Here is a 25,000-nt window from a genome sequence, read left to right as displayed (position 1 = left end):
GCACATCTGGAGACGCCTGCGCTTCTGTGACACACAGCAGAACCGAAACACATCACACACACTCTGAAGAAACGCACATCTCACACACTCTGAACAGGCTCATATTAGCCGAGGTTAGCATGACTGTCCTGTACCGCAAGCCGAGGCCACGGCGTGAGACACCAGGCGTCTGCAGGTCTGGTCGGCCCGATGGAGAGCGCTGGACGCACAGATCCGTCGGTCTGCCTCCTGAAACACAGAGCATCGCATCAGAGGAGGGTCTGATCACTACAGACTACAATCATCATCATCTGTCTGTGTTCATCCACTGTAATTGTGTCTTTTAATGCGGCAAGAGTTTTAACGAAACCGACCCAAACCACAGCAGTGGAACAGGAGAGTTCTGAGCGCGTGTGTAACGGTGAGGAACTGAACGTTCTGACCTTCTGCTGAGACTCGTCCTGGACGGGCTGCAACGGGTTCTCCAGCGCCGACGCCAGCAAGTCCATCAGCTTCTGCCTTCAGGAGAAAGAAAGAGGAAACGAGAAGAAGAATCATCATCTGAGACAATTAAACACACAAATATTACATCAGACGATCTGTGGATTTAAAGTCACCATGAAATCAAAACGGACGATTCTCGTTTATTCTAAATGATTTATGGGTGCACATCATCATTGTTTTAATAATCTTAGATAGAATCAGAATAACTTTTCTAGCAGAATCTCTTCTCTGATGACGCCCTACAGTGCATCCGGAAAGTATTGAATGAATGAATGAATGAATGAATGAGGCATTTATATAGCGCTTTCATATGTTCTACTGTACACCCAAAGCGCTTTACAATCATATCAGGGAATCTCTCCTCAACCAGCATCCACTGGGATGATGCGACGGCAGCCACAGTACAACAGCACCAGTGCGCTCACCACACACACACACACACACACACACACACACACACCAGCTACAGGTGATCGAGCCAGTTCAGTGGATGGGGATTATTAGGAGGCCATGATTGGCAAGGGCCGATGGATGGAGTTTGTCCGGGACACCGGGTTACAGCCCTACACTTTACCAGGAGTGCCATGGGATTTTTAATGACCACAGAGAGTCAGGACCTCGGTTTTACGTCTCATCCGAAGGACGGTGCTCTTTGACAGTATAGTGTCCCCGTCACTATCCTGGGGCGTTAGGACCCACACAGACCCCAGGGTGAGCGCCCCCTGCTGGCCTCACTAACACCTCTTCCAGCAGAAACCTGGTTTTCCCAGGAGTCTCCCATCCAGGAACTAACCAGACTCAGCCCTGCTCAGCTTCAGTGGGAACCAGTCCTAGGCTACAGGGGGATAGGGCTGCTGGCATGATTCACAGCGCTTCACTTTTTCCACATTTTGTTATGTTACAGCCTTTATTTACATTATTTTCCCTCTACAAACAATACCCCATAATGACAATGTGAAAGAAGTTTGTTTGAAATCTTTGAAAATTTATTAAAAAAATAAAAAATAAATCACATGTACATAAGTATTCACAGCCTTTGCCATGACACTCAAAATTGAGCTCAGGTTCATCCAGTTTCCACTGATCATCCTTGAGATGGGTTTCTACAACTGGATTGGAGTCCACCTGTGGTAAATTCAGTTGATTGGACATGATTTGGAAAGGCACACAACTGTCTATATAAGGTCTCACAGTTAACAGTGCATGTCAGAGCACAAACCAAGCCATGAAGTCCAAGGAATTGTCTATAGACCTCTGAGACAGGATTGTATTGAGGCACAGATCTGGGGAAGGGTACAGACACATTTCTGCAGCGTTGAAGGTCCCCATGAGCACAGTGGCCTCCATCATCCGTTAATAGAAGAAGTGTGGAACCAGCGGGACTCTTCCTAGAGCTGAGCGATCGGGGGAGAAGGGCCTCAATCAGGGAGGAGACCCAGAACCCGATGGTCACTCTGACAGAGCTCCAGCATTTTTCTGTGGAGAGAGGAGAACCTTCCAGAAGAACAACCATCTCTGCAGCTCTCCACCAATCAGACGGAGAGCCACTCCTCAGTAAAAGGCACATGACAGCTCGCCTGGAGTTTGCCAAAAGGCATCTGAAGGACTCTCAGATCATGAGAAACAACATTCTCTGGTCTGATGAAACAAAGATTGAACTCTTTGGCCTGAATGGCAAGCGTCATGTCTGGAGGAAAGGAGGCACCGCTCATCACCTGGACAATACCATCCCTACAGTGAAGCAGCATCAGCTGTGGGGGTGTTTAACAGCAGCAAGGACTGGGAGACTCGTCAGGATCGAGGGAAAGATGAGGAACAGGGAGACTCGGCAGGATCGAGAGAAAGATGAGGAACTGGGAGACTCGGCAGGATCGAGAGAAAGATGAGGAACTGGGAGACTCGTTAGGATTGAGGGAAAGATGAGGAACTGGGAGACTCGTCAGGATCGAGAGAAAAATGAGGAACTGGGAGACTCGCCAGGATGGAGGGAAAGATGAGGAACTGGGAGACTCGTCAGGATGGAGGAAAAATGAGGAACTGGGAGACTCGTCAGGATGGAGGAAAAATGAGGAACAGGGAGACTCGTCAGGATGGAGGAAAAATGAGGAACAGGGAGACTCGTCAGGATGGAGGAAAAATGAGGAACAGGGAGACTCGTCAGGATGGAGGAAAAGATGAGGAACTGGGAGACTCGTCAGGATGGAGGAAAAGATGAGGAACTGGGAGACTCGCCAGGATGGAGGGAAAGATGAGGAACTGGGAGACTCGTCAGGATCGAGAGAAAAATGAGGAACTGGGAGACTCGTCAGGATGGAGGAAAAATGAGGAACAGGGAGACTCGTCAGGATGGAGGAAAAATGAGGAACAGGGAGACTCGTCAGGATCGAGAGAAAAATGAGGAACAGGGAGACTCGTCAGGATGGAGGAAAAATGAGGAACAGGGAGACTCGTCAGGATGGAGGAAAAGATGAGGAACTGGGAGACTCGTCAGGATGGAGGAAAAGATGAGGAACTGGGAGACTCGCCAGGATGGAGGGAAAAATGAGGAACTAGGAGACTCGCCAGGATGGAGGGAAAAATGAGGAACTGGGAGACCCGTCAGGATGGAGGAAAAGATGAGGAACTGGGAGACCCGTCAGGATGGAGGAAAAGATGAGGAACTGGGAGACCCGTCAGGATGGAGGAAAAGATGAGGAACTGGGAGACTCGCCAGGATGGAGGGAAAAATGAGGAACTAGGAGACTCGCCAGGATGGAGGGAAAAATGAGGAACTGGGAGACCCGTCAGGATGGAGGAAAAGATGAGGAACTGGGAGACCCGTCAGGATGGAGGAAAAGATGAGGAACTGGGAGACTCGCCAGGATGGAGGGAAAAATGAGGAACTAGGAGACTCGCCAGGATGGAGGGAAAGATGAGGAACTGGGAGACTCGCCAGGATGGAGGGAAAGATGAGGAACTGGGAGACTCGTCAGGATGGAGGGAAAGATGAGGAACTGGGAGACTCGTTAGGATGGAGGGAAAGATGAGGAACTGGGAGACTCGTCAGGATAGAGAGAAAAATGAGGAACAGGGAGACTCGTCAGGATGGAGGAAAAGATGAGGAACTGGGAGACCCGTCAGGATAGAGAGAAAAATGAGGAACAGGGAGACTCGTCAGGATGGAGGAAAAGATGAGGAACTGGGAGACCCGTCAGGATCGAGAGAAAAATGAGGAACTGGGAGACTCGCCAGGATGGAGGGAAAGATGAGGAACTGGGAGACTCGTCAGGATCGAGAGAAAAATGAGGAACAGGGAGACTCGTCAGGATGGAGGAAAAATGAGGAACAGGGAGACTCGTCAGGATGGAGGAAAAGATGAGGAACTGGGAGACTCGTCAGGATGGAGGAAAAGATGAGGAACTGGGAGACCCGTCAGGATGGAGGAAAAGATGAGGAACTGGGAGACTCGCCAGGATGGAGGGAAAAATGAGGAACTAGGAGACTCGCCAGGATGGAGGGAAAAATGAGGAACTGGGAGACCCGTCAGGATGGAGGAAAAGATGAGGAACTGGGAGACCCGTCAGGATGGAGGAAAAGATGAGGAACTGGGAGACTCGTCAGGATAGAGAGAAAAATGAGGAACAGGGAGACTCGTCAGGATGGAGGAAAAGATGAGGAACTGGGAGACCCGTCAGGATAGAGAGAAAAATGAGGAACAGGGAGACTCGTCAGGATGGAGGAAAAGATGAGGAACTGGGAGACCCGTCAGGATCGAGAGAAAAATGAGGAACTGGGAGACTCGCCAGGATGGAGGGAAAGATGAGGAACTGGGAGACTCGTCAGGATCGAGAGAAAAATGAGGAACAGGGAGACTTGGCAGGATGGAGGAAAAGATGAGGAACTGGGAGACCCGTCAGGATGGAGGAAAAGATGAGGAACTGGGAGACTCGTCAGGATGGAGGAAAAGATGAGGAACTGGGAGACCCGTCAGGATGGAGGAAAAGATGAGGAACTGGGAGACCCGTCAGGATGGAGGAAAAGATGAGGAACTGGGAGACCCGTCAGGATCGAGAGAAAAATGAGGAACTGGGAGACTCGCCAGGATGGAGGGAAAGATGAGGAACTGGGAGACTCGTCAGGATCGAGAGAAAAATGAGGAACAGGGAGACTCGGCAGGATGGAGGAAAAGATGAGGAACTGGGAGACCCGTCAGGATGGAGGAAAAGATGAGGAACTGGGAGACTCGTCAGGATCGAGAGAAAAATGAGGAACTGGGAGACCCGTCAGGATGGAGGAAAAGATGAGGAACTGGGAGACTCGCCAGGATGGAGGGAAAAATGAGGAACTAGGAGACTCGCCAGGATGGAGGGAAAAATGAGGAACTGGGAGACCCGTCAGGATGGAGGAAAAGATGAGGAACTGGGAGACCCGTCAGGATGGAGGAAAAGATGAGGAACTGGGAGACTCGCCAGGATGGAGGGAAAAATGAGGAACTAGGAGACTCGCCAGGATGGAGGGAAAGATGAGGAACTGAGAGACTCGCCAGGATGGAGGGAAAGATGAGGAACTGGGAGACTCCGGGAGACTCGCCAGGATGGAGGGAAAGATAAGGAACTGGGAGACTCGTCAGGATGGAGGGAAAGATGAGGAACTGGGAGACTCGCCAGGATGGAGGGAAAGATGAGGAACTGGGAGACTCGTCAGGATAGAGAGAAAAATGAGGAACAGGGAGACTCGTCAGGATGGAGGAAAAGATGAGGAACTGGGAGACCCGTCAGGATAGAGAGAAAAATGAGGAACAGGGAGACTCGTCAGGATGGAGGAAAAGATGAGGAACTGGGAGACCCGTCAGGATCGAGAGAAAAATGAGGAACTGGGAGACTCGCCAGGATGGAGGGAAAGATGAGGAACTGGGAGACTCGTCAGGATCGAGAGAAAAATGAGGAACAGGGAGACTCGGCAGGATGGAGGAAAAGATGAGGAACTGGGAGACCCGTCAGGATGGAGGAAAAGATGAGGAACTGGGAGACTCGTCAGGATGGAGGGAAAGATGAGGAACTGGGAGACTCGTCAGGATCGAGAGAAAAATGAGGAACTGGGAGACTCGTCAGGATGGAGGAAAAGATGAGGAACTGGGAGACCCGTCAGGATGGAGGGAAAGATGAGGAACTGGGAGACTCGCCAGGATGGAGGGAAAGATGAGGAACTGGGAGACTCGTCAGGATCGAGAGAAAAATGAGGAACAGGGAGACTCGTCAGGATGGAGGAAAAGATGAGGAACTGGGAGACCCGTCAGGATGGAGGGAAAGATGAGGAACTGGGAGACTCGTCAGGATCGAGAGAAAAATGAGGAACAGGGAGACTCGTCAGGATGGAGGGAAAGATGAGGAACTGGGAGACTCGCCAGGATGGAGGGAAAAATGAGGAACAGGGAGACTCGTCAGGATGGAAGGAAAGATGAGGAACTGGGAGACTCGCCAGGATGGAGGGAAAGATGAGGAACTGGGAGACTCGTCAGGATCGAGAGAAAAATGAGGAACAGGGAGACTCGTCAGGATGGAGGGAAAGATGAGGAACAGGGAGACTCGTCAGGATCGAGAGAAAGATGAGGAACTGGGAGACTCGTCAGGATCGAGGGAAAGATGAGGAACTGGGAGACTCGTCAGGATCGAGAGAAAAATGAGGAACAGGGAGACTCGTCAGGATAGAGGGAAAGATGAGGAACTGGGAGACTCGTCAGGATGGAGGGAAAGATGAGGAACAGGGAGACTCGTCAGGATCGAGAGAAAAATGAGGAACAGGAAGACTCGTCAGGATGGAGGGAAAGATGAGGAACTGGGAGACTCGCCAGGATGGAGGGAAAGATGAGGAACTGGGAGACTCGTCAGGATCGAGAGAAAAATGAGGAACAGGGAGACTCGTCAGGATGGAAGAAAAGATGAGGAACTGGGAGACCCGTCAGGATCGAGAGAAAAATGAGGAACTGGGAGACTCGTCAGGATGGAGGAAAAGATGAGGAACTGGGAGACTTGTCAGGATCGAGAGAAAAATGAGGAACAGGGAGACTCGTCAGGATGGAGGAAAAGATGAGGAACTGGGAGACTCGTCAGGATCGAGAGAAAAATGAGGAATTGGGAGACCCGTCAGGATGGAGGGAAAGATGAGGAACTGGGAGACTCGTCAGGATCGAGAGAAAAATGAGGAACAGGGAGACTCGTCAGGATGGAGGAAAAATGAGGAACAGGGAGACTCGTCAGGATGGAGGAAAAGATGAGGAACTGGGAGACCCGTCAGGATGGAGGAAAAGATGAGGAACTGGGAGACCCGTCAGGATGGAGGAAAAGATGAGGAACTGGGAGACTCGCCAGGATGGAGGGAAAGATGAGGAACTGGGAGACCCGTCAGGATGGAGGAAAAGATGAGGAACTGGGAGACCCGTCAGGATGGAGGAAAAGATGAGGAACTGGGAGACTCGCCAGGATGGAGGGAAAAATGAGGAACTAGGAGACTCGCCAGGATGGAGGGGAAAATGAGGAACTGGGAGACCCGTCAGGATGGAGGAAAAGATGAGGAACTGGGAGACCCGTCAGGATGGAGGAAAAGATGAGGAACTGGGAGACTCGCCAGGATGGAGGGAAAAATGAGGAACTAGGAGACTCGCCAGGATGGAGGGAAAGATGAGGAACTGGGAGACTCGCCAGGATGGAGGGAAAGATGAGGAACTGGGAGACTCGCCAGGATGGAGGGAAAGATAAGGAACTGGGAGACTCGTCAGGATGGAGGGAAAGATGAGGAACTGGGAGACTCGCCAGGATGGAGGAAAAGATGAGGAACTGGGAGACTCGTCAGGATAGAGAGAAAAATGAGGAACAGGGAGACTCGTCAGGATGGAGGAAAAGATGAGGAACTGGGAGACCCGTCAGGATAGAGAGAAAAATGAGGAACAGGGAGACTCGTCAGGATGGAGGAAAAGATGAGGAACTGGGAGACTCGTCAGGATCGAGGGAAAGATGAGGAACTGGGAGACTCGTCAGGATCGAGAGAAAAATGAGGAACAGGGAGACTCGTCAGGATGGAGGAAAAGATGAGGAACTGGGAGACTCGTCAGGATGGAGGGAAAGATGAGGAACTGGGAGACCCGTCAGGATGGAGGGAAAGATGAGGAACTGGGAGACTCGCCAGGATGGAGGAAAAGATGAGGAACTGGGAGACTCGTCAGGATAGAGAGAAAAATGAGGAACAGGGAGACTCGTCAGGATGGAGGAAAAGATGAGGAACTGGGAGACCCGTCAGGATAGAGAGAAAAATGAGGAACAGGGAGACTCGTCAGGATGGAGGAAAAGATGAGGAACTGGGAGACTCGTCAGGATGGAGGGAAAGATGAGGAACTGGGAGACTCGTCAGGATCGAGAGAAAAATGAGGAACAGGGAGACTCGTCAGGATGGAGGAAAAGATGAGGAACTGGGAGACTCGCCAGGATGGAGGGAAAGATGAGGAACTGGGAGACTCGCCAGGATGGAGGGAAAGATGAGGAACTGGGAGACTCGCCAGGATGGAGGGAAAGATAAGGAACTGGGAGACTCGCCAGGATGGAGGGAAAGATGAGGAACAGGGAGACTCTTCAGGATGGAGGGAAAGATGAGGAACTGGGAGACTCGCCAGGATGGAGGGAAAGATGAGGAACTGGGAGACTCGTTAGGATTGAGGGAAAGATGAGGAACTGGGAGACTTGAGGAACTGGGAGACTCGTCAGGATCGAGAGAAAAATGAGGAACTGGGAGACCCGTCAGGATGGAGGGAAAGATGAGGAACTGGGAGACTCGCCAGGATGGAGGGAAAGATGAGGAACTGGGAGACTCGCCAGGATGGAGGGAAAGATGAGGAACTGGGAGACTCGTCAGGATGGAGGGAAAGATGAGGAACTGGGAGACTCGTCAGGATCAAGGGAAAGAAATAATGAAAATAATGAATTGAATCCATTTTGGAATAAGGCTGTAACATAACAAAATGTGGAAAAAAGTGAAGCACTGTGAATTCTTTCTGGGTGCATTTGTTCTTGTTACAGAAGTGTTTCACTCAAATATACAACTTTATCGAAAGGAAAAGACCAGCGTAACCTCCCTTTCATGCAGAGTTTAAACATGATGTGTTTGTGTTTGACCTACAGGTCTCGGTCTGCGAGGCTCTCAGAGGCGTGTGTGTGTGTGTGTGTGTGTGTGTTTGACCTACAGGTCCTGGTCTGTGATGCTCTCGGACCCGTCCAGCTTGAGGCTCTGCTGTTCCCAGCGGTTCCGGCTCTCGTTCGGAGGCTCCATGCGCTCACACACCTGGACCAGCACCTCCTCAGGGACTCTCTGAGATCTCTGCCGGTTTCTCTGGACACACACCTGCAGCGGACAGTGCAGGAACACCTGGCAGAAGCCCACGCCATCTGTCCAACACACACATACAGACACATACAGGACATCAGCACACACACTGTCCAGCAGCCCGCCTCAGAAACACAGAAACACAGGAGCTGCACCTACACTTCCTCGCCAGCTGGTGGATTTGGAACCTCATGCTCTGGTAGTAGAAGTTGTCATCCAGCAGCAGGACGAGCGGCTGCGAGTGTGTGTGAGAGACGCTCTGCTGCGAGTGTGTGTGAGAGACTCTCTGCTGCTGCAGCATCTGCTGGAAGCGCATCCAGATGCCATCAGCACTCTCTGAGAGTGTGTGAGTCTGAGCAGAGAGTGTGTGAGTCTGAGCAGAGAGTGTGTGAGTCTGAGCAGAGAGTGTGTGAGTCTGAGCAGAGAGTGTGTGAGTCTGAGCAGAGAGTGTGTGAGTCTGAGCAGAGAGTGTGTGAGTCTGAGTCTGATCGCAGAGTGTGTGAGTCTGATCGGATGGTGTGCGAGTCTGCTGCAGGAATTTCTCCAAACACATCAGAACCGTCTTCCTGTGCTGCTTCCATTCAGTCTAAAAAACAAAACAATACAACAGACACATAAACCAGACAAAGAGAACAGAAAACTTACTGTTAAAACACTCACACACACTCACTCATTCACACTAACGATTGCTGCATAAACTAGGTCAGCCGGAACCGGGAACACTTCCTATAACACCTGATGTACTTGTTACATCATAAGAAGAATGGTGTAGTCAGCCATATCCGGGCCGTATCCAGATCAGATGGTGGACCTGCACCTAGACACGACCACAACACATGATGTAGTCAGCCGGATCCGGGCCGTATCCAGATCAGATGGAGGACCTGCGCCTAGACACGACCACAACGCATGATGTAGTCAGCCGGATCCGGGCCGGATCCAGATCAGATGGTGGACCTGCACCTAGACACGACCACAACACATGATGTAGTCAGTCGGATCCGGGCCGTATCCAGATCAGATGGAGGACCTGCGCCTAGACACGACCACAACGCATGATGTAGTCAGCCGGATCCGGGCCGTATCCAGATCAGATGGTGGACCTGCGCCTAGACACGACCACAACACATGATGTAGTCAGCCGGATCCGGGCCGTATCCAGATCAGATGGTGGACCTGCACCTAGACACGACCACAACTCATGATGTAGTCAGCCGGATCCGGGCCGTATCCAGATCAGATGGTGGACCTGCGCCTAAACACGACCACAACGCATGATGTAGTCAGCCGGATCCAGGCCGTATCCAGATCAGATGGTGGACCTGCACCTAGACACGACCACAACACATGATATAGTCAGTCGGATCCAGGCCGTATCCAGATCAGATGGAGGACCTGCGCCTAGACACGACCACAACGCATGATGTAGTCAGCCGGATCCGGGCCGTATCCAGATCAGATGGTGGACCTGCACCTAGACACGACCACAACACATGATGTAGTCAGCCGGATCCGGGCCGTATCCAGATCAGATGGTGGACCTGCACCTAGACACGACCACAACGCATGATGTAGTCAGCCGGATCCGGGCCGTATCCAGATCAGATGGTGGACCTGCACCTAGACACGACCACAACACATGATGTAGTCAGCCGGATCCGGGCCGTATCCAGATCAGATGGTGGACCTGCGCCTAGACACGACCACAACGCATGATGTAGTCAGCCGGATCCGGGCCGTATCCAGATCAGATGGTGGACCTGCACCTAGACACGACCACAACACATGATATAGTCAGTCGGATCCAGGCCGTATCCAGATCAGATGGTGGACCTGCGCCTAGACACGACCACAACGCATGATGTAGTCAGCCGGATCCGGGCCGTATCCAGATCAGATGGTGGACCTGCACCTAGACACGACCACAACACATGATATAGTCAGTCGGATCTGGGCCGTATCCAGATCAGATGGAGGACCTGCGCCTAGACACGACCACAACGCATGATGTAGTCAGCCGGATCCGGGCCGTATCCAGATCAGATGGAGGACCTGCGCCTAAACACGACCACAACGCATGATGTAGTCAGCCGGATCCGGGCCGTATCCAGATCAGATGGTGGACCTGCGCCTAGACACGACCACAACTCATGATGTAGTCAGCCGGATCCGGGCCGTATCCAGATCAGATGGTGGACCTGCGCCTAAACACGACCACAACACATGATGTAGTCAGCCGGATCCGGAGCCGTATCCAGATCAGATGGAGGACCTGCGCCTAAACACGACCACAACACATGATGTAGTCAGCCGGATCCGGAGCCGTATCCAGATCAGATGGAGGACCTGCACCTAGACACGACCACAACACATGATGTAGTCAGCCGGATCCAGGCCGTATCCAGATCAGATGGAGGACCTGCGCCTAAACACGACCACAACACATGATGTAGTCAGCCGGATCCGGGCCGTATCCAGATCAGATGGTGGACCTGCTCCCAGACACCTCCACAACACATGATGTAGTCAGCCGGATCCGGAGCCGTATCAAGATCAGATGGAGGACCTGCGCCTAAACACGACCACAGCGCATGATGTATTCAGCCGGATCCGGAGCCGTATCCAGTCAGATGGAGGACCTGCTCCCAGACACCTCCACAACACATGATGTAGTCAGCCAGATCCGGAGCCGTTTCCAGATCAGATGGAGGACCTGCGCCTAAACACGACCACAGCGCATGATGTAGTCAGCCGGATCCGGAGCCGTATCCAGTCAGATGGAGGACCTGCACCTAAACACGACCACGACGTATGATGTAGTCAGCCGGATCCGGGCCGTATCCAGATCAGATGGTGGACCTGTGCCTAGACACGACCACAACGCATGATGTAGTCAGCCGGATCCGGGCCATATCCAGATCAGATGGAGGACCTGTGCCTAGACACGACCACAACACATGATGTAGTCAGCCGGATCCGGGCCGTATCCAGATCAGATGGTGGACCTGTGCCTAGACACGACCACAGCGCATGATGTAGTCAGCCGGATCCGGGCCGTATCCAGATCAGATGGTGGACCTGTGCCTAGACACGACCACAGCGCATGATGTAGTCAGCCGGATCCGGGCCGTATCCAGATCAGATGGTGGACCTGTGCCTAGACACGACCACAACGCATGATGTAGTCAGCCGGATCCGGGCCATATCCAGATCAGATGGAGGACCTGTGCCTAGACACGACCACAACACATGATGTAGTCAGCCGGATCCGGGCCGTATCCAGATCAGATGGTGGACCTGTGCCTAGACACGACCACAGCGCATGATGTAGTCAGCCGGATCCGGGCCGTATCCAGATCAGATGGTGGACCTGCGCCTAGACACGACCACAACGCATGATGTAGTCAGCCGGATCCGGGCCCTATCCAGATCAGATGGAGGACCTGTGCCTAGACACGACCACAGCGCATGATGTAGTCAGCCGGATCCGGGCCGTATCCAGATCAGATGGAGGACCTGCGCCTAGACACGACCACAACGCATGATGTAGTCAGCCGGATCCGGGCCCTATCCAGATCAGATGGAGGACCTGTGCCTAGACACGACCACAGCGCATGATGTAGTCAGCCGGATCCGGGCCGTATCCAGATCAGATGGTGGACCTGTGCCTAGACACGACCACAGCGCATGATGTAGTCAGCCGGATCCGGGCCGTATCCAGATCAGATGGTGGACCTGTGCCTAGACACGACCACAACGCATGATGTAGTCAGCCGGATCCGGGCCCTATCCAGATCAGATGGAGGACCTGTGCCTAGACACGACCACAGCGCATGATGTAGTCAGCCGGATCCGGAGCCGTATCCAGATCAGATGGAGGACCTGCGCCTAAACACGACCACAGCGCATGATGTAGTCAGCTGGATCCGGGCCGTATCCAGATCAGATGGTGGACCTGCGCCTAGACACGACCACAGCGCATGATGTAGTCAGCCGGATCCGGGCCGTATCCAGATCAGATGGAGGACCTCTGCCTAGACACGACCACAACGCATGATGTAGTCAGCCGGATCCGGGCCGTATCCAGATCAGATGGAGGACCTGTGCCTAGACACGACCACAACGCATGATTAGGGGTGGGAATCTTTAGGTATCTCACGATTCGATTACGATTCAGAGGCTGCGATTATAGACTGTTAAAAAATATGGACGTAGTGTCCGTGACGTCACCTGTAGGTTTCTGAAGAGCATTTTTGAAGCCTAAAGTGGGCGGAGCCGGCCGTCGCCATCTTGGCCTTGCGTCACTCCCGGATAACAGAAAATGGGCAAAGAGGCGGGGCGTGAGTGGAGCTGTTAGCTCAGGCTGGGGAGGTAATGCTAACGTTATGCTACTGACAGTACCAAGTCTGCGACTGCACAGGGCCTCGCACGAAAGTGACAGTTGATGATGTAAAGCCAATTAAAAATTCCTATTTTTGCCCTTCGAAATATTATAATAGTTAAAAGACATGGCTACAAGTGAGACTGTGTATCGTGATTCTGTAAAGTTACTATTCTGCTAGTTGAAAATGTATTATGCAGTAACTTAACATTACTCTGAGGGAGTGTGTGTGACAGTGATTTATGAGCATACATGTCAGTCACTCTTTTTTTATAGTCTATGCCGCGCTGACGGACCATCGCTCGTCAAGTTCGTAGAGAGCTTATTCAGTCCATTTAAAATTCAGATTTTGGCCGCCTCTCAAATGGGTTAAACCATAGATATATTGCCTATGAAGTTCAAGTAAATGCGCTAGAAAAGATTTAGCAGCTAAAATTTGCTGAGGTGAAGTGACGGCTAGTAACAGCAGACAAACGGCTAGCATTGACATCAGCGGCAATCCACCTGTCATTCAAGTGGCCACACCCTTAATTATGCAGAACTTTAAATATTAATCAACTAAACGGATGAGTTATAAAAAAATTCACCCCCCTCACAGTTGTTATGAAGGGCAAAATTAGCTGTATAGACCAAAGCCGCATACAGAAACCAGGCTGTAAACACGTTTTTTTCTGCTGTAAAATTTGGCATTTTAACATGGGGGAGATGCAGATTTGACTCACTTTTGACACCAGCCTCAAGCGGCCAGTCGATGAATTGCAGTTTAACTCACTTCCGTGTCGGTTTCAAGAGAGAGACTGGGAGGTTGCCGCTTGGCTGCGAAGCGATGCTAAAACGATTATCGATGCATCTTTTTTTTGTGTGTGTGACTACTAGGCCTGTCACGATAACAAATTTTGCTGGACGATAAATTGTCCAAGAAATTATCGCGATAAACGATAATATTGTCGTTCTGAGACCATTTTCATTTAATATAATTATAATGGCATAATAATGTAGGTACACCTTTTCAACGATCTATAAACTTTTATTTCTAAAGAATATTAAACATTGAAAACGGAAAACATTTTAAATATCCAAAAAAATGAACAAAACAACCAAAAACAATGAAAGCAATGGACTCTTAGTGTCTGTTAACAAAATAAATGTCTGTTAATAAATAAAATGGATGTAAACAAAATTGCACTTCAAAAAATATTAAACATTAGGCTTTAGACATTAGGCTTAAATAGTGATACATTCCATAACAGGCAAAACTGACAGTTAGGACCTTTGTAAACAAATTAAAAAAAAGCCTCAACAAGCCATTTCGCACAATTTTGCACTGTTACTCCTGTTACTTTGTCCTCCTGTTACTTTGTCAAGTGATTGTGTACTGTCGGGAAGACGGAGACGCACTTTATTGCGTGTATGCTACGCACTGAAAATACTTGGTTAGGATTAGGGGTGAGGAGTGCGTGCGTATTACACGCCATAAAGAGCGTATCATATGCACGCAAAAACTATTTTTGGCGTATAAATGGCACGAGAAATAACATTCGTGGTATAGATACGCATTTTCATGTGATCGGGCTCGCTGTCGCAACTCACAACTAGCGTCTTCTCTCTCTCCCGGCAGTAGCCGCAAACACTCCCGCCGGCGCTTTCCCACACAAAGACCATGTGACTGAGCGCCGCGGCGCCGCCTTCTCACACAAAGACCATGCAACTGACAACAAGAGGGTTCACTCCTCCTATACGCTAAAGAACCGAGCGAGAGTGGTCATTCAGTCTCTTTGGTAGAGAGAGAGAGAGACGAGGAAAACAAACAAGCATGCAAATGGAATTATCGCGGCCGGAAAAATTATCGAGCTCGTTTTTTTTATCGTGCGATTAATACACTTATCGACTATCGCGACAGGCCTAGTGACTACTTGGTACTTTTAAAGCAAAGTATTTATAATGACCCATAAAGAATTTACTCCCAACATATTTTATTAATAAAACAAATGGAAGTGATTTGGCAAGTCAACTATTTGTCAGCGTATGTCTCAACATTGCAAAGAACCAACAGGATTTAATGTGTCTGTACTAGCAGCAAACTTGTAGTAAATGAATACAAACTTCAACATATTCTCAATCTCTAACATAAAATAATAGACTTCTATCCAACATCCTACTGTTATGTGCTATGAGCAATATAACCCTTCAAAACAAAAAAACAACAACAAAAAAACATTTTGCTTTAGCAAAATCACAAACGGCTTTCATGAAAAACAATATAGATTGATGTACCAGCAGCTCTCATACAAACATGCTTGTGGACTTCGCATTTTCTGAATAATTAGTAACATACAAAGCTGCTCTTATACACAAATAAATAATAAAGAGTCTAAGACTTATGAAATTGTTGCTGTATACCACAATCAAAAACAGCTTATATGAAAAAGTAAATGAACATCTGCAGAGAACACATTCAAAATATAACTTTTGTGACTGGCATTGCACTGATACACACTGTGCCAGTGGAGGGCAGTAACCCTGCGTATAACGTACATCTAACAGACCTGTGATGTAGTCAGCCGGATCCAGACCAGATGGTGGACCTGCTCCAGACACGCCCACGACGCATGATGTAGTTATGACTTGCTCACTCACACACTCTCTCTCTGTGACACTCTCTCTCTCTCTCTCTCACACACACACACTCTCTCTCTGTGACTCTCTCACACACACACACACACTCTCTCTGTGACACTCTCTCTCTCTCTCTCTCTCTCTCACACACACACACACACTCTCTCTCTGTGACTCTCTCACTCACACACACACACACACACACACACACACACACACACACTCTCTCTCTCTCTCTCTCTCTCTCACTCACTCACTCACTCACTCTCTCTCTCTCTCTCACTCACTCACTCACACACACACACTCACTCACTCACTCTCTCACTCTCTCACTCACACTCACTCTCTCTCTCTCTCTCTCTCTCTCTCTCTCTCTCTCTCTCTCTCTCTCTCTCTCTCACTCACTCACTCACTCACTCACTCTCTCTCTCTCACTCACTCACTCACACACACACACACACACACACTCACTCACTCACTCTCTCACTCTCTCACTCTCTCACTCACACTCACACTCACTCTCTCTCACTCTCTCTCTCTCTCTCTCTCAGTACGACACTGTATAGAGACGAGACATAATAACATGTTTATCATAACATGAAAGAGAAACCTCTTGCCAGTCGCGCGCTGGGATCAGTTCGTCATACGTCACGAGCAGCGTCATCCAGCCGAGCCCGTGCGCGTGGCTCCGCAGCTCGTGCGCCAGACGGGATTTTCCCGCCGCCGGTAAACCGCACAGAACGCACAGGCACGCGCGTGCGGTAGACATCGGAGAGTTGAGCTGATCAGAACACACACCAGCGCGTCAGAGCACATGCGCCCCACAGACCCCGCCCACTCGCAGAACATCCACCGCTCATTGGTTACTGGCGCTAAACGTCAAGAAAACAGGAAGTCAGATCCGTGCACTTCAGTATCTGCATGGATTCTATCCTTATAAACTTTTAAACTGCGAGTGTGATCTGCGAGGAAATACTAACCTTGAACACGACGGGAGTGGACCGTTGTTGTATGTTAATACATGTCGTGATTCTCATCAGTGAATGATATTAGAGTTTTCTTTATCTTTATTCCTCAGATGTCAGACTGCGAGCCGCTGAAGAAGCGCCAGAGGCCGCTGGAGTCTGAAGGAAGGTAACAAAAGGAGTTTAGATCCAAACTTTAACAGCTGAAGTTTCTCTAAATTATCATTTATAATATGATTTCTATTAAACAGGCCTGAAGATGCAGAAAACCAAAGAAAAGAAGCCGTTCGTCCTGAAGGTTCATCTAAACTCCAGAGGCAGAGACAGATCCCAGGAAAAAGGCGTCAAAAGTCTCTGGATCCCTGGCTGCAGAAGCCCAGTGTGACCCGGAAGAGCTCAGCTCACACTGACCTCTCGACCTCACCAGAGCGCGACCCCGCGAGGATCCAGCCCAGACAAGCCGGTTCTGATCCGGAGGCGCGCAGAATCACACACTTCTTCACTAGCAGGTGAACAACGCTCTGTGTTCTCATTGGACAGCACTGATGCGCCTGTGACGGCGAGCGCCAATCAGAGCGGCGAACGTCATGATACCTAATTAATATTCATGATGAGGGATTGTAGAATTAGTTTCTGGAGAGTTTAGTTTTTAATCTTTGGCTATTTCTGTATCCGTGGCAACTATTACATGACTCAGATCCTTGATAATTAACCAGATACAAACTGTAAACATTATGAAGTTTTATGACGTGCAGCTGATCTGCTGAGAAACGGAAACTGAAAGTGAAAGTGAATAAAGTGAAAGTGAGTGCGGACAGTGATGGACGGGATTCAGGACTCGAACCCTGGGATTCAGGACGTGTGTGTCGCTGTGTTCCTCGTGTCGTGTGTGTTCGGGCTCCTGAGGGCCTCCGCGGTCGGTAATCAGTAATCTCTCTTCTTCTGTCTCAGTGTGATGACGGTGTCAGGTTTAGTGGTAAATAAAGCTGGTCTGATGTTGTTGTAGAACCTGACAGAAGTGTGTCGGATGATGAGGATCAGATTCAGCCACAGGATCGGCTCGATCTTCAGCAGTTTCCGCAGATTAGCGTGAGTTTGTGTGATTAAAGCTGCTGTCAGTGTTTGCTAATCCCTGACAGGAAGTGCTCCTGCTTCATTTCTACAGCGCTTCACCAGTATAGAGTTTCACAGCAGCTTTACAGTGAGAACAGGAGATTACAGTAACAGAGATTACAGTGATAACAGGAGATTACAGTAACAGAGATTACAGTAACAGAGATTACAGTGATAACAGGAGATTACAGTAACAGAGTGTGTTTAGGCTTTACTGCAGATCTAGAATAAAGTTATTGTCCAGATAAAGTTAGTTTGATTGATTCACTTCCGTTGTAAAGATCATTAGTTATTAACTTAGGGGCCGCTTACAGAACACCACTTTAACTGAAAACTAAACTTTTAATGTGTTCTGGACGTTCATTTTGTGTGTGTGTGTGTGTGTGTGTGTGTGTGTGTGGGGGGGGGGGGGTAGAGTTGGTCAGGCTGTTGATTGTGGCCTGTGGAATGTTGGTCCACTCCTCTTCAACGGCTGTGCGAAGGAACCTGGAACACGCTGTCGTATCTTGTCAAGTCAAGTCAAGTCATCTTCATTTATATAGCGCTTTTAACAATGTAGATTGTTTCAAAGCAGCTTCACAGAGATAAACGTATAATTTATGGTAACAGAGATTGTTTTGGCTTTATAGCGGTTCTTTAGTAAAGTTATTTTACAGCTAAGGTTATTTATGATTGATTCGCTTCCGTCGCAAGTTCCGCAACGATCATTTGTTATTAAATTAGGGGCCGCTAAGACGACACCATTCTCTCTACATAGACTTTAAACGCGAACCTGTGGGAAACGCTGATGGCGTTCACATGCGCATTAAGAATTGGTTCTATAGTTATGTGCTTTTGAATATATGTGCGCAGGTTTGTAATTCCCTACAGACCAAGCCTAAACAAAGTACTGGTGTTTCTAGGGATGCACCGATGTGAAAATTGTGGCCGATACCGATAACCGATATTAATATTGCTGTTATGGCCGATACCGATATTTACCGATGTCGATATCTCTGTATAGAAAACAAATTTTAATGATTATCAAATAAAGAGCTATTTTCCAAAACACTTTTTTTTTTTTTTACTTTAGAAATGACTGATATTGGGCACCTTTACCTGTATGCAAAATATGTCACACATACGACACACATGCATTATATTGCATTGCATATAATGTGTGCTAGTCAACTTGTCTAAAATTAAGAAAACCTTAGAAAAAAAAAAAAAAAAACAGGAACATTGTGTACAATTAAGATAGGCTACTTAATTTATTATTCCAATATCCAAATATGATACTAAATAGCACAGGGAAAAGGGCTTATATTTGTGATGTGCTGTCTTTGCGTTTGAACACTGCGCATTTTAAACAGGACACGCATTAGCTGAATAAATGTTAGCCAATACAAACATATTTATAGAAAACAGTTGATAATGAATAGACAGGAGTCCAATAATAGCATAACGAATCACTTATTCTAAAAATAATAACAAGTAGGCTATAAGACGAATCCGACATATGGGCTGTGTTAACAGTAAAATGTCCGTCATTTAACGAATTTTAAAAACACGGATGGATGATACAAAATGCTTTCTGACATTTTGATAGAAAAAAAAACAAGAACAAAATTTAAACTTAGCCCGTCAGTCTTCTCTCTCTGTGTGCGCGCATCCGTGTTTGTGAGGGAGAGCTCGCGCAGCACTGATGCAATAGCCTACTTTTTAATCCATAAGTAACGAACGCGCTAGTTTTCATACAAAATAAATATGTAACATAATTAGGTAGGCTACTTTAGTTATTATTAACACAATACCGTAACACATGAAGGCTACGTTTCTCAACACTGAGAATGAATAAATAAACGCCTGTTTCTTATCAGTAATCCACAAATCACACATGCTGTCACTTTTGAGAAAAATCTAATTCGAACAGGTATCAAATATCAAGCAATATATTCAAATATCTACGAGTCAAAAAACGATCAATCAAAAATGTGTCATGAAGAGGGAAAAAACATAACTGCGTTAACAATGTTACTGACGGGACAGTTCTCTGTTACGCACGTCTGAACGCGGCACTAAAGACCGCTTTAAAACTTTCACAGAGACCTCAAACTGAAAGCACAAAGCCTGTCTTTAAATTTAATTCCGTTTTGTATTAATTGTTTCTTCATTTTGATCAATGTTTCATCAAAAATAAATAAGAAGTAAATATTAGAAAATATTTAATCAGGACATGGAGGCGACGGCGCCTGAACTGAAGCGCGTCTCAAATGAACCGAAACCTACCTGCCTCACAGACCTGAGACATAGAAAGCTTGAAACATCTATTTTTAAACAGAACAATTCAAAACGAAAGAAAACAGACTGTTCTCTGCTTATGTCATCTGTATGAAATGTGTATTTCTCTCAGCCTCGTTCACTACTGCTAAGATCGCGAGTCAGCATCGTCAACTTCATCTTCAACTTCACACGTCAAATATCGGCCTGTTCACATCGGCCCTATTTTGACATCGGAACGATACCGATGTGTAAAAAAAATGACCATATCGGCCGATATTATATCGGCGGCCGATATATCGTGCACCCCTAGGTGTTTCCTTATAATTTTGATTCAGAATTTTATTTTATTTTATCATTTCGGGGTAGATACGCAAATTGAGTTTCCCGACGACGCTTTATCTGTAGAGTGGTAGAGGGATCCTCCATAGGGAGAGACTAGTTGGCACTTCAGCACTGCGTTGTCATCGGGTCCAGGCGAAGGTCCTTCATCAGATCTGGATACGGCCTGGATCCGGCGGACTGCGGGAAAACCTCGGGATAAACACAGACACTAAAATTAGCGTAGATGCCATTCTTCTTATGATGTAACGAGTACATCAGGATTTATGGGAAGTGCTCCCGGTTCCGGCTGACCTAATCTATGCAGCCTAACACTGAATTATAGAAGTCTATAATGTATTATGTGAAAGCTATGTCAAAGAGAACATAGCACATCTTGTGTAGCTTGTAACACACATTTTGAGTCTCTGATCATGTGATTGGCTCCTCATTCCTGATTCGCTCATCGCAGGGCTGCAGCAGGGGCTGATGGGAAGGCGCTCAGCAGTGATGTCATCAGTCAGGGTGTTGATCTCGATTACCTGAGGAGGGCGCCGGTGTGCAGTGGCTCCTTACCGGCCCTCAGACCTGCTGACGGGCACACGGTCATGATCCGGGTGAGTTACGGTCATGATCCGGGTGAGTTACGGTCATGTTACGGTCATGATCCGGGTGAGTTACGGTCATGATCCGGGTGAGTTACGGTCATGATCCGGGTGAGTTACGGTCATGATCCGGGTGAGTTAGTAGTGGTAGTGGTTCAAAATAATTCCTTCATTAATAATTCGTTACACAGAACTTTATTGTATTAAATATTAATCAAAAATGCTTCACACCTTCGCAAAATCCACACATTTAACACCCTAAAAATGACATAACATTATTTTTAATATGTTTATTTGATTCACAGCTTATATAGTGTTTGACCTCGACAACCCAACTGACTAACGTTAGTTAACTTCCTAAAGAAGGCGCAGTCGCTTGTTTGCTAAGGGTCGGGACTCCAACATTAACACACTGACAACATTGTATTCAGAATATCATTTTTTTTTACGCTGTGTGTGTGTGTGTGTGTGTGTGTGTGTGTGTGTGTGTGTGTGTGTGTGTTTGTGTGTGTGTCTGTGTGTTTGTGTGTGTCTGTGTGTTTGTGTCTGTGTGTGTGTGTGTGTGTGTGTGTGTGTGTGTCTGTGTGTGTTTGTGTGTGTGTGTTTGTGTGTGTCTGTGTGTTTGTGTGTGTCTGTGTGTGTGTGTGTGTGTGTGTGTGAGAGATGCGTAAGTGACAGAGAGACGGAGGGAGAGCAGGGAAAGGAAAAGCAACTGAGCGAATGCGCTTTGTGTTTTAAATAGCGTTAATAAAAATAAAGAGTAGCGAAGCGCGATATGTGGCGGCCGGAGATTCTGTGGCGAACCGCATTAGTCGATGTGGGAAACACTGGAACAGGAAGCAGTTCTGATATAAGCTATAATTATTATCATTTCTTTATTCATTCGTAATTTCAGGTTTTAATGTCTGTTTGTTTTCCAGACGGAGTGTTTGGATCCTGAGGAAGTTCCGGTGCCGTTTCCAGAGACTCGGAGCGACTGCTGGGACGATTCCCACGTCAAACTGCCCTGGTCCCAACGCAACCTGTTCCCTGTGGACCGAACGGTCAGACACACACACACACACACACACACACACACACACACACACACACACACACAACCTGTTCCCTGTGGACCGAACGGTCAGACACACACACACACACACACACACACACACACACACACACACACACACAACCTGTTCTCTGTGGACCGAACGGTCAGACGCACACACGCACACACACACACACACACACACACACACACACACACACACACACACACACACACACACGTTACTGCATCAGCTTCATTACTGTGTGATGTTTGTGTGAATATCTGCAGACTCTCCAGAGCCGATGGGATCTGATTACTGGATCCCTGAGCGTCCCGTTCTCGTCTTCTCACGATGTGAAGGTGATGTCACTTCCTCCTCTCTGAAATTACACAGATTCACCCGGTTTTACTCTATACATTCTGTGTCAGTGTGTGTGTGTGTGTGTTTACATCATCAGCTATGAATGAACTTTTAGCACTGAACTAAATATGACTCAACGTCCCTAATTTGGGAGAATGATCCACACTGTTTTATTGAAATTTTAAAGATGTAAAAAGGTTTAGGCCAATCAGTGTTAATTGTAATATAGTTAATCTTGACCTCATTAAAGCCACAGTATAGAATTTTTCTCCACTAGGGGTCGCTAACCTCTTTACAATAACAAAGGCGTAGTTTGATGACGCAACATTTGCTAAGAATTATGGATGTTGTCGTCAACGTCAAGCCGGCCGATCTAATAATGTTTATGGATGACTGAATACATCGATGCTTTTATCATGACTGTGATATGAAGCAGTTCGGGATTGCTAAGAGACAGCTCTCAGCTCCACACGCGACGCGAGTCCCGCGGATATAAAAGGAATATGGACATTTCATTCTACCGAACTACAGGCAGAATTACTTCTCACAGGTCAGTTTATTAGACAAATTAAACTTGTGAGGAAACGCAGCGCTGTTTCACTGGTCTAACATTACACTATCACACTAAACTGCATTAGAATGTGTTGAAAAGTATGTGTTAGTCTGTCTGTATGAGACTAGCAGTAAGCCAGATCAACATTAGAATAACATACAGATCATATTCTGACATTTTATCATTGTTGAACTGTATAACATTGGTTAGTTTTATGTAAATGTGCTCACCTGTTTAATAAGTACATGTAGAAGCGGTCGAAGTCTCGGACGTGGAGCTCTCGTTTATATACTGTCTATGGGAGCTCTCGGCATCTCGAAAACACCGCGCTGATATTGATTCTCGTTTTAGTTCTCCTTTTTATCCAAAGTCTGCTTGCCATGGTCCATAATGTTTGAACGAAACAACAACAGCGTGCAGATAGACATTGCGAACTCCACAGTTGTCTGCGTCTGTCGCTTTGGTTAATCAGAGGGCTCTGCTCATAGCTCTGGTTGCCATGGCAGCACGAGCGAAACCATAGGCGGAAACCAGGGACAACGCGGAGATGACGCCATTGACTGCGACATAACGGAAATAAAGACACGGTCCGTGTCTTCGAATTAAAATATTAATTTCTCTTGATTTAGAAGTTAATTGGAACTGTCGGGATAATGTAAATACACAACTTTAAAAAATATATAACATAGATATAGTGATTTTTTATATTTTTAAAGCAAAGAAAATACATATTGTGCCTTTAAGATAAGAGCTGAGTGAATGAAGTGTGTTGGTCCTGGTTTAGTCCAGATGAGGGCAGCAGAACTCAGCGAATGATGAACAAACTCCCCGCCAGTAAAAGTGAAGCTGCTTTTGATATTTATGTCAAGATTTTAACCTTTTTAAAATATGAAACTCTCTAGGACGCCATACTGGGATATAATGCAGGACACGCGAAGGCGTGGGACTTCACAGCACTGCACTCATACTGTCAGGTGAGACACACACACACACACACACACACACACACACACACACACACACACACACACTTCACAGCACTGCACTCATACTGTCAGGTGAGACACACACACACACACACACACACACACACACACTTCACAGCACTGCACTCATACTGTCAGGTGAGACACACACACACACACACACACACACACACACACACTTCACAGCACTGCACTCATACTGTCAGGTGAGAGAGACACACACACACACACACACACACACACACACTTCACAGCACTGCACTCATACTGTCAGGTGAGAGAGACACACACACACACACACACACACACACACACTTCACAGCACTGCACTCATACTCTCAGGTGAGAGACACACACACACACACACACACACACACACACACACACACTTCACAGCACTGCACTCATACTGTCAGGTGAGAGAGACACACACACACACACACACACACACACACACACACTTCACAGCACTGCACTCATACTGTCAGGTGAGACACACACACACACACACACACACACACACACACACACACACACTTCACAGCACTGCATTCATACTGTCAGGTGAGACACACACACACACACACACACACACACACACACACACACACACTTCACAGCACTGCACTCATACTGTCAGGTGAGACACACATACACACACACACACACACACACACACACACACACACACACACACACACACACACACACTTCACAGCACTGCATTCATACTGTCAGGTGAGACACACACACACACACACACACACACACACACACACACACTTCACAGCACTGCATTCATACTGTCAGGTGAGAGACACACACACACACACACACACTCACACACACACACACACACACACACACACACACACACACACACACACACACACACTTCACAGCACTGCATTCATACTGTCAGGTGAGAGAGAGACACACACACACACACACACACACACACACACACACACA

General features: G+C 47.8%; 2 protein-coding genes across 11 annotated transcripts in view; one reads left to right on the top strand and one right to left on the bottom strand.

Annotated features, from left to right (window-relative positions):
- The window catches only part of pstk (phosphoseryl-tRNA kinase), a gene marked incomplete at its 5' end in the record, with an annotated part of 18,290 nt that extends 967 nt beyond the window's left edge, over nt 1-17,323 (bottom strand). The window contains 8 exons of one of the 7 annotated variants that reach the window (XM_081392166.1): nt 1-24; nt 135-228; nt 423-498; nt 8,693-8,894; nt 8,992-9,418; nt 16,440-16,701; nt 16,810-16,953; nt 17,048-17,298. The exon at nt 1-24 is cut by the window's left edge and continues 967 nt beyond it. In XM_081392166.1, the coding sequence (XP_081248292.1) occupies nt 1-24; nt 135-228; nt 423-498; nt 8,693-8,894; nt 8,992-9,418; nt 16,440-16,598 (982 nt within the window). Of the gene's footprint in view, nt 25-134; nt 229-422; nt 499-8,692; nt 8,895-8,991; nt 9,419-15,748; nt 16,388-16,439; nt 16,702-16,809 lie in introns of those variants that run through there. The other 6 variants (XM_081392169.1, XM_081392168.1, XM_081392165.1 and 3 more) reach the window with 6 other exon arrangements.
- LOC308706481 (poly(ADP-ribose) glycohydrolase) overlaps nt 16,824-25,000 on the top strand; it is a 39,057-nt gene continuing 30,880 nt past the window's right edge. Inside the window, exons 1-6 of one of the 4 annotated variants that reach the window (XM_081392158.1) lie at nt 16,824-16,963; nt 17,046-17,303; nt 20,960-21,104; nt 22,013-22,135; nt 22,417-22,488; nt 23,945-24,016. In XM_081392158.1, coding sequence (XP_081248284.1) covers nt 16,908-16,963; nt 17,046-17,303; nt 20,960-21,104; nt 22,013-22,135; nt 22,417-22,488; nt 23,945-24,016 — 726 coding nt within the window. In that variant the 5' untranslated portion in view covers nt 16,824-16,907. Of the gene's footprint in view, nt 16,964-17,045; nt 17,304-17,381; nt 17,715-17,800; nt 17,884-20,959; nt 21,105-22,012; nt 22,136-22,416; nt 22,489-23,944; nt 24,017-25,000 lie in introns of those variants that run through there. The other 3 variants (XM_081392159.1, XM_081392160.1, XM_081392161.1) reach the window with 3 other exon arrangements.

This window comes from Scardinius erythrophthalmus, assembly GCF_964197995.2.
Source record: "Scardinius erythrophthalmus genome assembly, chromosome: 18".
Taxonomy (NCBI): domain Eukaryota; kingdom Metazoa; phylum Chordata; class Actinopteri; order Cypriniformes; family Leuciscidae; genus Scardinius; species Scardinius erythrophthalmus.
This window is presented reverse-complemented; position numbering and strand designations above follow the sequence as displayed.